Genomic DNA, 14,091 nt, shown 5'->3' with positions numbered 1-14,091 from the left:
ACAGAAAGTAAATCAAATTACATTATTTACCTCCTATCAGAACAACAGAAGTCAAATCATTGGATACACCATAATTTGTTGCTGGATCTAAGCCTTTAATATGAGTTTCCACGAATTCCTTGTCAACTTTGGCAATAAGTCGAGTTCTGTGCACATCTATCAATACTTGAACACTGTGCCACTGGTCGTCATTCAGAGCTGCAATGTAAGAGAACTAATTTCATTAAACATTTACAGTCACTTTATGAGGTGAAGGGAGATTCAAAAAATCTCAACAAGCTGATGATAATTATGTGGTGGCCTGTTAACTTGAATTTATAAAGCAATATAAGGGATTTTATAGTGTGAAATTGGTGACATGTGTTATCAATGTAAAATGGTTTGAAAGGATCACATTCTGCCACTCTCTGTCCGTCAACATCATAAGTGACATCCAAGAACCGTTTCTGTTCCCCATGCAGGGTACTCCTGCTATGTTATCCAATTTTTCAAGACCATAACTGCTAGCAGGCAAACATTCTTGTAAACCTTCCAGAGTACAGCATTTCTTTAAAGTCCACTAGATTTTGTTGTCCCCATGGTAAGAAGTGAAACTGGAATTAGATAGGTTGGAACAACAGCAACAGCTTTGGCCTGTTCCCTTTAGTCAATGGGCCTCTTCTTTAGTTGTTGTGATGACTTTAAATTGGCTGCCAACACCCAAGCAGAAGTAGATACCATCCCCCTACTCCAGCCTGATGAACTCTTTTGCAATTTAGCTGATGGCTAGTTCTTTTCAAAAATTCATGGCGCAGGGGATTATTTCCAGCTTATGTTGGCCAAGTAAGTGAAAAAAATCTTGATATTAAATACAGCTTTTGGCCATTACCAGTTTAACAGGTTGCCATTTAGGGACACAAGTGAATCCTTTTTCATGACTGGTTTATAGAACAGTTGATAGCAGATATTCAGTGTGTCAACTATGTTCACAACACTCTGGTTACCAGCTGTAAAAATAAAGGACATACACAATTTTAATCAGGTTTTCATGGCTCTGTCTGAAAAGGATCTTAAGTGCAATTTTACTACATGTCCAGTTTCTTCATGTGTTCATACACACTGTCGCCATGCGGCGATAATGGTATGTCTCAATTTATTTCAAATAGTACTTCTCTGTGTGTGCACTTCACAATTTCACAATTACACTCACACACAGTTATTATGCTTCCCACTTCATCTGCTTTTTTTTTCATTCTGACTGGTATCTACAGGTCCCGCAATGTGGATCATGTGATAATTTTTGTTTATGCCAAATGTAGAACTATATTTAAGGAAAATATCTGTATCAACAATGAGACTGCTTTTTGCCATCATTTACGAAGTACAAAATGAGCAACAGATAGTACTGAAAATACTATGAAAATTTTACATGTAGCATATGATGAAGAAATTGAAGAAATGCATGATGAGATAAAACAAATTATTCAGATAGTTGTGGGAGACAAAAATTTAATAGGCATATGTGACTAGAATTCAATAGTACAAAAGGAGAGAGAAGGAAAAGCAGTAGTTGAATATGGACTGGGTGGGTAAGGAATGAAAGAGAATGCCACCTGGTATAATTTTGCACAGAGCATAACTTTATCATCGCTAACACTTGGTTTAAGAATCATGAAAGAAGGTTGTATACATGGAAGAGACGTGGAGACACTGAAAGGTTTCAGATTGATTATATAATGGTAAGACAGAGATTTAGGTACTAGGTTTTAAATTGTACGACATTTCCCGGGGTAGATGTGGGCTCTGACCACTATTTATTTGTTATGAACTGTAGTTTAAAACTGTAGAAACCGCAGGAAGGTAGGAATTTAAGGAGATGGGACCTGGAGAAACGAAATAACTAGAGGTTGTAGAGAGTTTCAGAAGGAGCATTAGAGATTGATTGACAAGAACAGGGGAAAGGAATACAGTAGAAGAACAATGGGTAGCTTTTAGAGATGAAATAGTAAAAGCACCAGAGGATCAAGTAGGTAAAAAAGACGAGGGCTAGTAGAAATCCTTGGGTAACACAAGAGATACTAAATTTAACCGATGAAAGAAGAAAATATAAAAGTGCAGTAAATGAAGTAGGTGAAAAGGAATACAAAAATTTCAAAAATGATATCAACAGGAGCTGCAAAATGGTTTAGCGAGAAAGGATAGAGGGTAAATGCAAGGATGTAGAAGCAAATATCACTGGGGATAAGATAGATGCTGCCTGCAGAAAAATTAAAGAGCCCTTTGGAGATAATACAACCACCTGTATGAATATCAAGAGCTCAGATGGTAAACCAGACCTGAGCAAAGAAGGAAAAGCAGAAAGGTGGAAGGGATATGTAGAGGGCCTATACAAGGGTGATGTACTTGAGGGCAATATTATGGAAGTGGAAGAGGATGTAGATGAAGGTGAGGTGGGATATGTGATACCGCATGAAAAATTTGACAGAGTAGTGAAAGACCTAAGTAGAAACAAGCCCCTGAGAGTAGACAACATTCCATTAGAATTGCTGATAGCCTTGGGAGAGCCAGCCATGACCAAACCCTTCCATCTGATGAGCAAGATATATGAGACAGACAAAATACCCTCAGACTTCAAGAAGATTATAATAATTCCAGTTCTAAAGAAAGCAGGTGCTGACAGGTGTGAAATTTACCAAACTATCAGTTTGATAAGTCATGGTTGCAAAATACTAACATGAATTCTTTACAAATGAATGGAAAAACTGGCAGATGCTGACCTTGGATTCTGGAGAAATGTAGGAACACACAAGACAATACTGACTCTATGACTTATTGTAGAAGCTAGGTTCAGGATAGGCAAACCTACATTTACAGTGTTTGTAGATTTAGAAAAAGCTTTTAACAGTGTTGACTGGAATGCTCTCTTTCAAATTCTGACGGTAGCAGGGGTAAAATACAGGAACAAAAAGGCTATTTACAATTTGTACAGAAACCAGATGGCAGTTACAACAGTCAAGGAACACAAAAGGGGAGCAATGGTCGAAGAGGGAGTATGGCAGGGTTATAGCCCATCCCTGACGTTATTCAATCTGTATATTGAGCAAGCAGTAATGGAAACAAAAGTAAAATTTGGAGTAGGAATTAAAACATTGAGGTTCGCCGACAACACTGTAATTCTGTCAGAGAGAGCAAAGGGCTTGGAAGAACAGTTGAATGGAATGAAAGGACAATACACAATGAACATCAACAAAAGCCAAATGAAGATAATGGAATGTAGTCAAATTAAATCAGGTGATGCTGAGTGAATTAGATTAGGAAATGAGAATCTGAAAGTAGTAGATGAGTTTTGCTACTTGGGCAGCAAGTGTTTCTGAAGAAGAGAAATTTGTTAACATCAAGTATAGATTCAAGTGTCAGGAAGTCATTTCTGAAAGTATTTGTATGGAGTGTAGCCAAGTATGGAAGTGAAACATGGAACGATAAATAGTTTGGACAAGAAGAGAATAGAAGCTTTTGTAATGTGGTGCTACAGAAGAATGCTGAAGACTAGATGGGTAGATCACATAACAAATGAGGAGGTACTAAATAGAATTGGGGAAAAGAGGAATTTGTGGCACAGCTTAACTAGAAGAAGGAATCAGCTAGTAGGACACGTTCGGAGGCATCAAGGGATCACCAATTTAGTATTGGAGGGAAGCGTGGAGCGTAAAAATTGTAGAGGGAGACCAAAAGATGAATACACTAAGCAGATGCAGAAGTATGCAGGTTGCAATAATTACTGGGAGATGAAGAAGCTTGCACAGGATAGAGTAGCATAGAGAGCTGTGTAAAACCAGTCTTTGGACTCACGACCACAACAACACAACCAAATGTACAATTTTTTTTATTTTTATGTTATTTATTTACTTTATCTTCTGCAAAAGTGGGAAGATTTAAGGGTTTTTAAAATAAACAAAAATTGTAAATTCTGTGATTGTGGCCTGCCTGTGGCTATTGTCAATACGGTAGTGTTATGGACACAATTTCAATTTTTAACCAAATGTATAAAGTTACAACCAATTTTTATGAAGATTAGAGCACTTTTGAAATTATTTAATAAAGGAAATTTTGTAATGCTTGTATGTGAGTGTAATTGTGAAACTGAGAGGCACATGCTGACAGGAACTATTTGAAATAATCAGAGCCATACCAGTACTGTGGCTTGGCAACAGCAGACATGAACACATATTGAACATCATTGGTGCCTGTCAAGTACGCTCAATCACATTTGCTATGTTGATCTAGTGTATGGAAATCAACTGTGCCAAGGACAAGATTCAAAGGAAATTGAGTATTATCTCAAATAGGTACAACCCTTCCCCATATAATTATAATTGGTGGTGACTCCAATATAACCTTGATATGTTGGCAAAAATACATGTTCAAAGCTGTTGGTAGGCACAAAACATTGTCCAACTTTGTACTAAATGCTTTTGCCACAAATTATTTTGAGCAATTAGTTTAGGAGCCAACTTGAAGCATAAATGGCTACGAAAATATACTTGACCTCTTAGAAACAGATAATCTGCAGCAAATACGAAGCATCATGATGGATACAGCTGTTAGTGACCACAAGGTCGTTGTAGTGAGATTGAATACTGTAACATTCAAACTCACCAAAAAATACAATAAATATTTATTTAAAATAAGCAGATAAAAATTCACTTGATGCCTTCCTAAAAATCAGTGTCCATTTCTTCTGAACTAACTACATAAGTACAGACTTGTAACCTGAGTTCAAAGAAATAGTAGTATCGAAAACAGTCAAAAGATTTATATCAAATAAATTAATAGGACATGAAAGTGAGAAGCATTTAGCAGCTTCCACAATAAATTTCTGTTCCAAAATCTGGCAGAAAATCCAATGAGATTCTGGTCATATGTAAAGTACACCATTGGCAAGGCATAATAAATACCTCTACTGCAAAATAGATGATAGTGCCACTAAAGTGGAGTTACTAAATACAGTTTTTGAAATTGTTCACCAAAGAAGATGAAATGAATATTCCAGAATTCAAATCAAAACAGCTGCCAAAGTTAGTAACTTAGGAGGAGATGTCCTCAGTGTAGCTAAACAACTCAGATCACTTAGAAAATGGAAACCTTCTGTCCAGATTTTCAAATAACTTCCGGGAATTCAGCCAGGTAACACTTTCAGCGACCGCCGATATTTCAGAGTACACTGATATAATAGCTCCATACTTAAGAATTATATGCAAGTACTCACTTAATGAAAGATCAATACCTAAAGACTGGAAGTTGCGCATATCACACCAATCCTCAAGGCAGGAAATAGGGGTAATAAGCTGAATTACAGAGACATATCACTGGTGTGGATTTGCAGTAGGATTTAGGAACAAATGTGACATCTAAACATTATGAATATCTCAAAGAAAAGATCTAATGACAGACAGGCAGTATAGGATCCAAACATTTCACTTGTGTGCAACACAACAAGCTCTTTATTGTCATGAAGTAATGACAGGCAGATGGTCTCGAATTGATTCCATAATGTGACTTCTCCAGAGGCTTTCGATTCTGTTCCTCACAAGCTGCTTCTTACCAAATCAGGTTCTTAAGGCGTATTGCCTTAGTTGTGCAACTGGATTTGTGATATCCTGTCAGAAATGTCACACTTCATAGTAACTGACAGAAAGTCACAGAGTAAAACAGAAACGATATCTGTGTTTCCCAAGTAAGTTTTATAGACCCTCTGCTGTTTCTAACCTCTACAAACGACAATCTGAGCAGCCAGCCCTATTAGATTGTTTGCAAATGATGCTGTCACTAACCACCTAGTTAAGCTATCAAAACATAAAAACCAATAGCAAAATGGTTTAGACAAGATATCTATACAGCACAAAAAGTGTGAGCTCAATCACATGAGTACTAAAAGGAATAAGGAATCCATTACATTTTGGTTACACAATAAATCACAAAAATCTAAAGGCTGTCAATTCAATGAAATTCTTAGAGATGCAATTATGAACAACTTAAATTGGCATGATCAAATAAATAATATTGTTGGGAAGGTGAACCAAGACTGCATTTTATTGGCAGAACAGTCAGAAGATGCAACAAATTCACTTTACACTACCTACACTACAGTTGTCTGTCCTTTTTTGGAGTATTGCTGTGTGGTATGGGAGTCTTACCAGATAGGTCTGATGGATGACTCAGAAAAAGTTCAGAGAAGAATAGCTGTTTTTGTGTTATTGTGAAACAGGGGACAGATTTGATGGATATGATACACAAGTTGGGGTGGCAATCAAACAAAAGTTTTTTTTGTTGGAATGAGATCTTTTTTTGAAATTACAATCATGAACTTTCTCCTCCAAATGTGAAAGTATCTGCTGAAGCCCATCTAAATAGGGAGAAATGATCATCATAATAAAATAAGGATATCTTAGTTTGCACAGAAAGATTTAAGTGTTTATTTTTTCCCTTGCACTGTTTAAGAGTGGAACAGTAGACAAATAGTGTGAAAGTGGTTTGATGAATCCTCTGCCGGGCAGTTAAGTGTGAATTTTAGAACACTCATGAAGATGTAGATGAGTTTTATTTTATCTACACCTACACTCTGCAGATCATAAAAAGGAGCATGGAGGGGGCTGCAAGATGACTTCTCACTCATTCACTGATGGCACATGGTGACACCTCATACACCTCTTGTGAATTGTTATTGGGCAAACTGTTATTTTCAATGTTGCTTTTTTTGAAGATTTCCTCCAGAAAACCAGTTCATGGAGTGGTGGACAACCTTGTGACCATTCATACATCCATATCTGTACACAGTCTTCCCACTGTTGGAATCTTTGTCAGAGATGTTTTTGTGCCAAGTACTAATACTACACTACACAAGAAATCAAATTGTCTGCTAAATGTTGATGTATGTGCTAGAATTTTCAGTTTGCCTGTTTAATAGAAATTCACATAAATACATTGATAACAAAAAAAGTACACTTATCAACGGTGTGGCCATCCCCTATTTCTTTTCCATTGCGTTTGTTTATATATTTAAATTTTTGACACTATGCTTGATACATTACATGAAGTGTTATTACCTTCCCCCACAGTAAGAGAGGTAGACTCCTTTCCAAAAACATGCACAACTTTCAGCTGTCCTTTTTCAACTATAACATACAGTGCATAGGGATCTAGTCCTTCTGGGCGATTCTTGACACTATGATATACCAGCAGCCCATGAGGTAATCTTGTACGAAACTGAAAGGAGATCTGACGGCAAAGCCTGAAACCAAGATGAGAAATAATGGACAATTAACAGTTTTTCTGTGACAACAAAAACTACTATTACCGCTACTACTACAACTACTACCACCATCACCACCACATCGTCACCACTACTACAGTGACTAGCTATTATGAACAGCACCAGTCATAGTAGTAGTACTAAAAGAATCAGGATCAGGTGTGTTAATAATGGTAAGCAATTACTACTTTTGTAATAAGTGCTACTACAAGGGCATGCTAAAAAGCAATGTCCCAAAATTTACATGAAAATTCTTAAAGCTTTTTTAAACAAAACAAATTTTATTAACATTCTACATCTTTATTCTTCATGTCTACATACTTAATTCTTGACATAGTCACCCTGGTGAACACATTTCTCCCAACGAGAGACCAGTTCATTGATACCGTCACTGTAGAACGTTTGACTTTGTTGATGGAGCCATAATCTCACCACTGCTTGCACTGCTTCATCACTATTGAAGTGAAGTCCTCAAAGGTATTCTTTAAGTTTTGGAAATAGATGAAAATGTGAGGGGGCCAAGTCAGGACTATTTGGAGGATGATCTATGACAGTGAACCCAAGGCATCTGATTGTTGAAGATGTCTCAGCACTTTCATGTGGTCTGGCAGTGTCAAGCTGAAGTAAAGCAGGTGCCCCATGTGTGAACAAAATCTTCTGCAGTTAGAAATTCAATTACATCATGCTGTTTCTCATGCTTTGACACAGTTATGTTACACGTCTCCATGTTACATGCTACTATTTGGAGCCCTCTAGTGGTAGATGGTTGCAACTTGTGTCAGTGAAGTGGGAAAGTTGACCAAGTAATGACTTGCATGACATGTAATACTTCAAGCAGTACTGAGAACAGAAAAAAAAATTAGAGGCATTACTTTTCCCCACAACTTCACAAAATACTAAACGTAATACATCAATTATTCATGTAAATAAAGAGGAAGGCAGTAATTATCTTGAATGAATTGCAGTTAATGTAGCTCATCTTAGCCTTATTTTGGTTTGTGGGGATGACCACGGGAACAAGGATAATAAAAGCATAAAAGACGATGAATCTTTAGCACTGAGTCTCCACAGAAAATTACCTAGTGCAGGCTGAGAACATCTTACGTACATATTTCATGTAACCAGAAAACTAAGGTGGTTAGGTAATATTGCTACTATTCAGTATGGTAGTAAGAAGATGTGTACTTCAGAATGTCTTTTCTTGGCTTTGCAATGCACCTATAAGATAAGGTCTCTGACTTCAAGTTGTGAAGGTGAACATATTTTGAAAAGAATGAGATTTTCACTCTGCAGCAGAGTGTGCGCTGTTATGAAACTTCCTGGAAGATTAAAACTGTGTGCCTGACCGAGACTCGAACTCAGGACCTTTGCCTTTCGCGGGCAAGTCCTCTACCATCTGAGCTACCGAAGCACGACTCACGCCCGGTCCTCACAGCCTTACTTCTGCCAGTATCTCGTCTCCTACCTTCCAAACTTTACAGAAGCTCTCCTGCGAACCTTGCAGAACTAGCACTCCTGAAAGAAAGGATACTGCGGAGACATGGCTTAGCCACAGCCTGGGAGATGTTTCCAGAATGGAAATGTGGCTAAGCCATGTCTCCGCAGTATCCTTTCTTTCAGGAGTGCTAGTTCTGCAAGGTTCGCAGGAGAGCTTCTGTAAAGTTTGGAAGGTAGGAGACGAGATACTGGCAGAAGTAAGGCTGTGAGGACTGGGAGTGAGTCGTGCTTCGGTAGCTCAGATGGTAGAGGACTTGCCCGCGAAAGGCAAAGGTCCCGAGTTTGAGTCTCGGTCGGGCACACAGTTTTAATCTGCCAGGAAGTTTCATATTTTGAAAACTCATAATTCTCTAGTATGTATCAGTAATTAAATTATTTCATTGCTACAGCTGGACCAATAAAGGCATGATTATTGGTTGCTTATTAGCCAGAGATTTTATTGGGAACAGCTATGTTTTTTCTTTCTTTGCTGATGCCTTGTATAGCAGTTTGATGTTTTTTTTTATCTTTGGTCTGTTTTGTATATATCACTGAATAAATAGTATTGATAATCGGTGTTCCTGAAAATAATGTGTATGAAAATTTCATTCTTTCAAGCCAACTTTTTAAGCAGTGTAAGCAAACAGTTTTGGGCTGAAGCCCTACCACTCTCATTTATCTGAAGAACTGATCTCCAATAACAGGTATTCAAAATGATAGTCCTGAAGAATTAGGGAGTGGTCACCAAATAAATATGTGTCAGTTATGAATCTTTGGGTGTTGACTATTTCTACAGGTACTGAAAGAAAAATGAATCAAGTTAGAAAACAAATTGAAGAAAATTACCTTTGTTGGCTATTGCTATGATTCTAAAGCATACAATTCAAATTCACAACAGACAATTGTGAAGGTTATTGATGTGCAATCCGTAAAAAATTCAAAATGCAACTGGAAAAAGCACCATGGACAGTAATCTGATGGCCAATACCAATAGAGGCAGCTCTCAACCGGTGGCAGCTGATGTCCACAGAAATGCAGTTTATCTCAAACTGGCACAAAGTGACACTTAGCAGACAGTGAATGCAACATAGATAGGACCATCGATCACTCAGACACAGAACTTGTGCAGTCAGAAATCAGAAAATCATCACATTAAAGAAAATTGAATCCCAACTGCTTTAATGATGATTTTACTTATTTTGCAAGTATTTTTGAGCCACATTTGTATAAAGAAGCAATGTGTCATCATGATTGCAAAAATGAAAGGAAGCCTTAAATGATGAACATAAGTCATTACTTGAAAATGAGACTTGGACTTTAATGTACCATCAGGCAGAAAGGGAAAAAATTCAAAATGAGTAATCAAAGACAAAGAAATTTCAGATGGCGAAATTTAACATTATAAGGCTCATTTTGTTGCAAAATGTTATTCCCAGATAATAAGAGTTGCCTTTGATAAAACATTCTTGCCTGTTGTTTATCACTGTTTGCTTCACACAACATTAGCTCTCACAACTGGATTTGATCCGACAATGGACACATGGATGTTCAAACAGCAATTCCAATGGTTTTAACAATGACTTTCCTTGTTTTAGTAGTATTTCTGGACCAAATTCATATAAAGAAGCAATGAATTTCGATGATTGCAAAACATGGAAGGGAGCATTAAATGATGAATACAAATCATAGTTGAAAATGAGACTGACTGATTTACCAACAGGCACAAAAGCATTCAATTCAAAATGGTTATTCAAACTCAAAGAAATGTAACATGGTGAAACTGAACTTAAGAAGGCTCATTTTGTCGCAAAATGCTATTTGCCAGATAGCATGTTTTTGTCCATTGTTAGTCATCATTTCATATGCTGTTAGCCTTAAGAAGCTAATTTTTGGTCTAAAACATGTGTCACATGCTTAGTATGAGATGTTGAATGTAACATTACATAAAATGAACCCAAAGAAGTCAGAATACAATCCCTGAATTTACTACAGAGCTGAGAAGCTAAATATATAGTCACTCTGGCCATTTATGTAGATGACTTGACAATCTTCTCTAATAGAAATAAGCAGGTGGAAGAAAGAACTAATGAATCAATTTAAGATGAGAGTTCTTGTTGAACTCAGCTGGTGTCTTGGCATCAGAATTAAAATGAAACATTGGGCGATTAGCATCAATCAAAGTAAAAATATGCATGAAACATACTCATGGTTTTTGGATTGGAAGATTGCAATCAAGTTGCTTATCCAGTCAAATCTGACTTAACGCTGCAAAATTGCAAAGAAAAATTGTTCACTGAGGAAGAACTTGTATTACATCTTATTCCTTACCAGACGTCATTGAGTCACTCCTATATTGCCCTCAAAGAAAAAGACTAGGCGTTGAATATGCTGGGAGAGTTGACAGTACATTCAAATCCAGTTATTGAAAAAATCCACTGGGAAGCAGTCAAACAAATTACAAGATGCATCAAAGGCACAATCAATGTAGGAATAATTTTCTGAAAAAGTGAGGCAATCAAAACTGAAGGCTTGTGTGCTGCCAATTATGCATTGGATCTCTATCAATGATTGACTATATTTTTAACTTAGCTGAAGTAGCAGTTTCATGAAATTCGAAACAGCAACAAATGGTTGCTATATCACTACAGAAGTCAAATACATGTCCCTATCAGCAGAACAGAAAGACGCTATATATCATCACGAACTGCATAATTGTTTATTAAACACAGTGAAGTGTGTTCTGTGATAACAGAGGTGCCATTGCACTGTTCACAACAGTGTGCACCACACTAACAAAACACACTGATATGAGGCCCCACTACATTCTTAGTCAGAACTGGCAAACAACAACGTAATTTATATATATCACTCGCACACACACACACACACACACACACACACACACACACACACACACACACACACACACACACACATATCCATCCGCACATACACAGACACAAGCAGACATTTGTAACACAGTCTGGCCTTTACAAATGTCTGCTTGTGTCTGTGTATGTGCGGATGGATATGTGTGTGTGTGCGAGTGTATACCTGTCCTTTTTTCCCCCTAAGGTAAGTCTTTCCGCTCCCGGGATTGGAATGACTCCTTACCCTCTCCCTTAAAACCCACATCCTTTCGTCTTTTCGTCTTTCCCTCTCCTTCCCTCTTTCCTGATGAAGCAACCATTGGTTGCGAAAGCTTGAATTTTGTGTGTATGTTTGTGTTTGTTTGTGTGTCTATCGACCTGCCAGCGCTTTCGTTTGGTAAGTCACATATATATATATATATATATATATATATATATATATATATATATATAAAAAAACAAAGATGAGGTGACTTACCGAACAAAAGCGCTGGCAGGTCGATAGACACACAAACAAACACAAACATACACACAAAATTCAAGCTTTCGCAACAAACTGTTGCCTCATCAGGAAAGAGGGAAGGAGAGGGGAAGACGAAAGGAAGTGGGTTTTAAGGGAGAGGGTAAGGAGTCATTCCAATCCCGGGAGCGGAAAGACTTACCTTAGGGGGAAAAAAGGACAGGTATACACACGCACATATCCATCCACACATACAGACACACATATATATATGGTTATAATAGAGGGAAACATTCCACATAGGAAAAATATATCTAAAAACAAAGATGATGTGACTTACCAAATGAAAGTGCTGGCAGGTTGACAGACACAGAAACAAACACACAAAATTCAAGCTTTTGCAACAAACTGTTGCCTCATCAGGAAAGAGGGAAGGAGAGGGAAAGACGAAAGGATGTGAGTTTTAAGGGAGAGGGTAAGGAGTCATTCCAATCCCGGGAGCAGAAAGACTTACCAAACTGGGGGAGAAGCGTTGATCCAAATCGAAAACGTGCAATTGCAGAATAAAAGGGATTGTCGTAAGGTTCTAACTATTTGTAACTAATGAGAATATTTTCAAGTATTCCTTCGGTGTTCATCGCTTAATTATCAACACCGTCTCTTTGCAAATTGCCACTAGAAACAAAATCTTACATACGCACTGGATGGAAAGTGCTAAAAAAGGGACACAGATCGCTCATGCCTTAGCAAATATTATCATTTTATTCATAAGTATAGTTGTTTCTTCTGTAGTTTATTCGCTAAATGGAAGAGGTTTCAAGGTCTCTTTTTGAATTGTTACATCAAACTGCGTGCCATTGTTTACATCTTCGACTTCAAGTAAAACATACTAGATAGTCCGACGTAATCAGCCCCTAAAGCAGTCAGAAGAAAAAAGATCGGTCACGCACCAGGGGGGGAGGCAATTGCCCCCATTCCCCCCCCCCCCCCTCCCCCCCCCTGGATCCGCCCCTGCTACCAAAGGCTAGCCAGTGGTGCTGCCAAGCCAAGGGATTTTCAGAGTTCATGAATAAACATCTTGGATAAGATAATGACTTAGTTTTCTGAGTATTCAACTCTGATGATGAGTTGATCTACAAGCAGAGCATGGGTCCAATCCCTGTCAAGGAACAGAGACTCAGGTTGCTCAGATTGTCACTAGCTCAAATTAAGGTGAATGTTAGGATGCTTGTTTCAAATAGAGCACTACATATCTCCTGTCTCATCATTATCCAATCCAAGCTTGTGTCACATCTCTAATGACCTCAGCTTTGGTAGGTCACTACATCCCTCTCCTTCTCTTGATCGTGGCACAGCTTATAACTCATTAATATCATGTTCCATTTTCATCTACTGGTCAGAACTATACAAAATCTTAAACTGCATGAGTAAAATAAAGAGAATAGCTTTCATTACTTACCTTAGTTGAAAATTTGGTATGTGATTTCCATCAAGTTGTATGTATGTGTTCCTTTTGGCAAACATGAAGACTTTATGGTGACCTGTTTCTTCAAAAGTAAGTTCTGGTCCTCTCTGATTGATTGGTACTGGAGGTAATGTTGTTTTTGGGATCATGTAAGGTGACACTGTTGTTGAAGTAGTCGTGCTGTGAGTGACAGGAGGCTTTTCATCTTTTGTCTTTTGTTCTGGTAGCATGTACTCTGGGGGCTCAACTGAAGAGGACAATGAAATTAATAATTGTTCCACAGTTTCATTAACATTTATTTTTGAATAAGTAATGCATTTTATTAAGAAAAATAATTTCCAAATTTATATGTTAGAACACTTTCCAGCACAATTAAAAGATATGATCATAATTGAAAGGAAATTGACATGCGTAAGATTTACTTTACTGAATTCGATTATACCACAGAAGCACAAATCAAAAGCATGGTAAATGAAACACTGTATCATTGGGAAAACAGAATGTCAGAATGAAAAATAAGGACTGAGCAGAG

At 37.5% G+C, this 14,091-nt stretch overlaps 1 protein-coding gene across 6 annotated transcripts in view; it reads right to left on the bottom strand.

Annotated features, from left to right (window-relative positions):
* LOC124788247 (neurexin-4) overlaps positions 1–14,091 on the bottom strand; it is a 545,350-nt gene that overhangs the window by 294,894 nt on the left and 236,365 nt on the right. For all 6 annotated transcript variants that reach the window (XR_007016075.1, XM_047255435.1, XM_047255434.1 and 3 more), the window contains exons 5-7: positions 13,554–13,806; positions 7,083–7,267; positions 31–198 (exon numbers count right to left, since the gene is read on the bottom strand). Coding sequence is in view for 5 of the 6 variants with exons in the window: in XM_047255435.1 (XP_047111391.1) it covers positions 31–198; positions 7,083–7,267; positions 13,554–13,806 (606 nt within the window). In the remaining variant the exon portion in view is untranslated. The remainder of the gene's footprint in view (positions 1–30; positions 199–7,082; positions 7,268–13,553; positions 13,807–14,091) is intronic.

Source organism: Schistocerca piceifrons, chromosome 3 (genome assembly GCF_021461385.2).
Source record: "Schistocerca piceifrons isolate TAMUIC-IGC-003096 chromosome 3, iqSchPice1.1, whole genome shotgun sequence".
In the NCBI taxonomy this organism is placed as follows: Eukaryota; Metazoa; Arthropoda; class Insecta; order Orthoptera; family Acrididae; genus Schistocerca; species Schistocerca piceifrons.
This window is presented reverse-complemented; position numbering and strand designations above follow the sequence as displayed.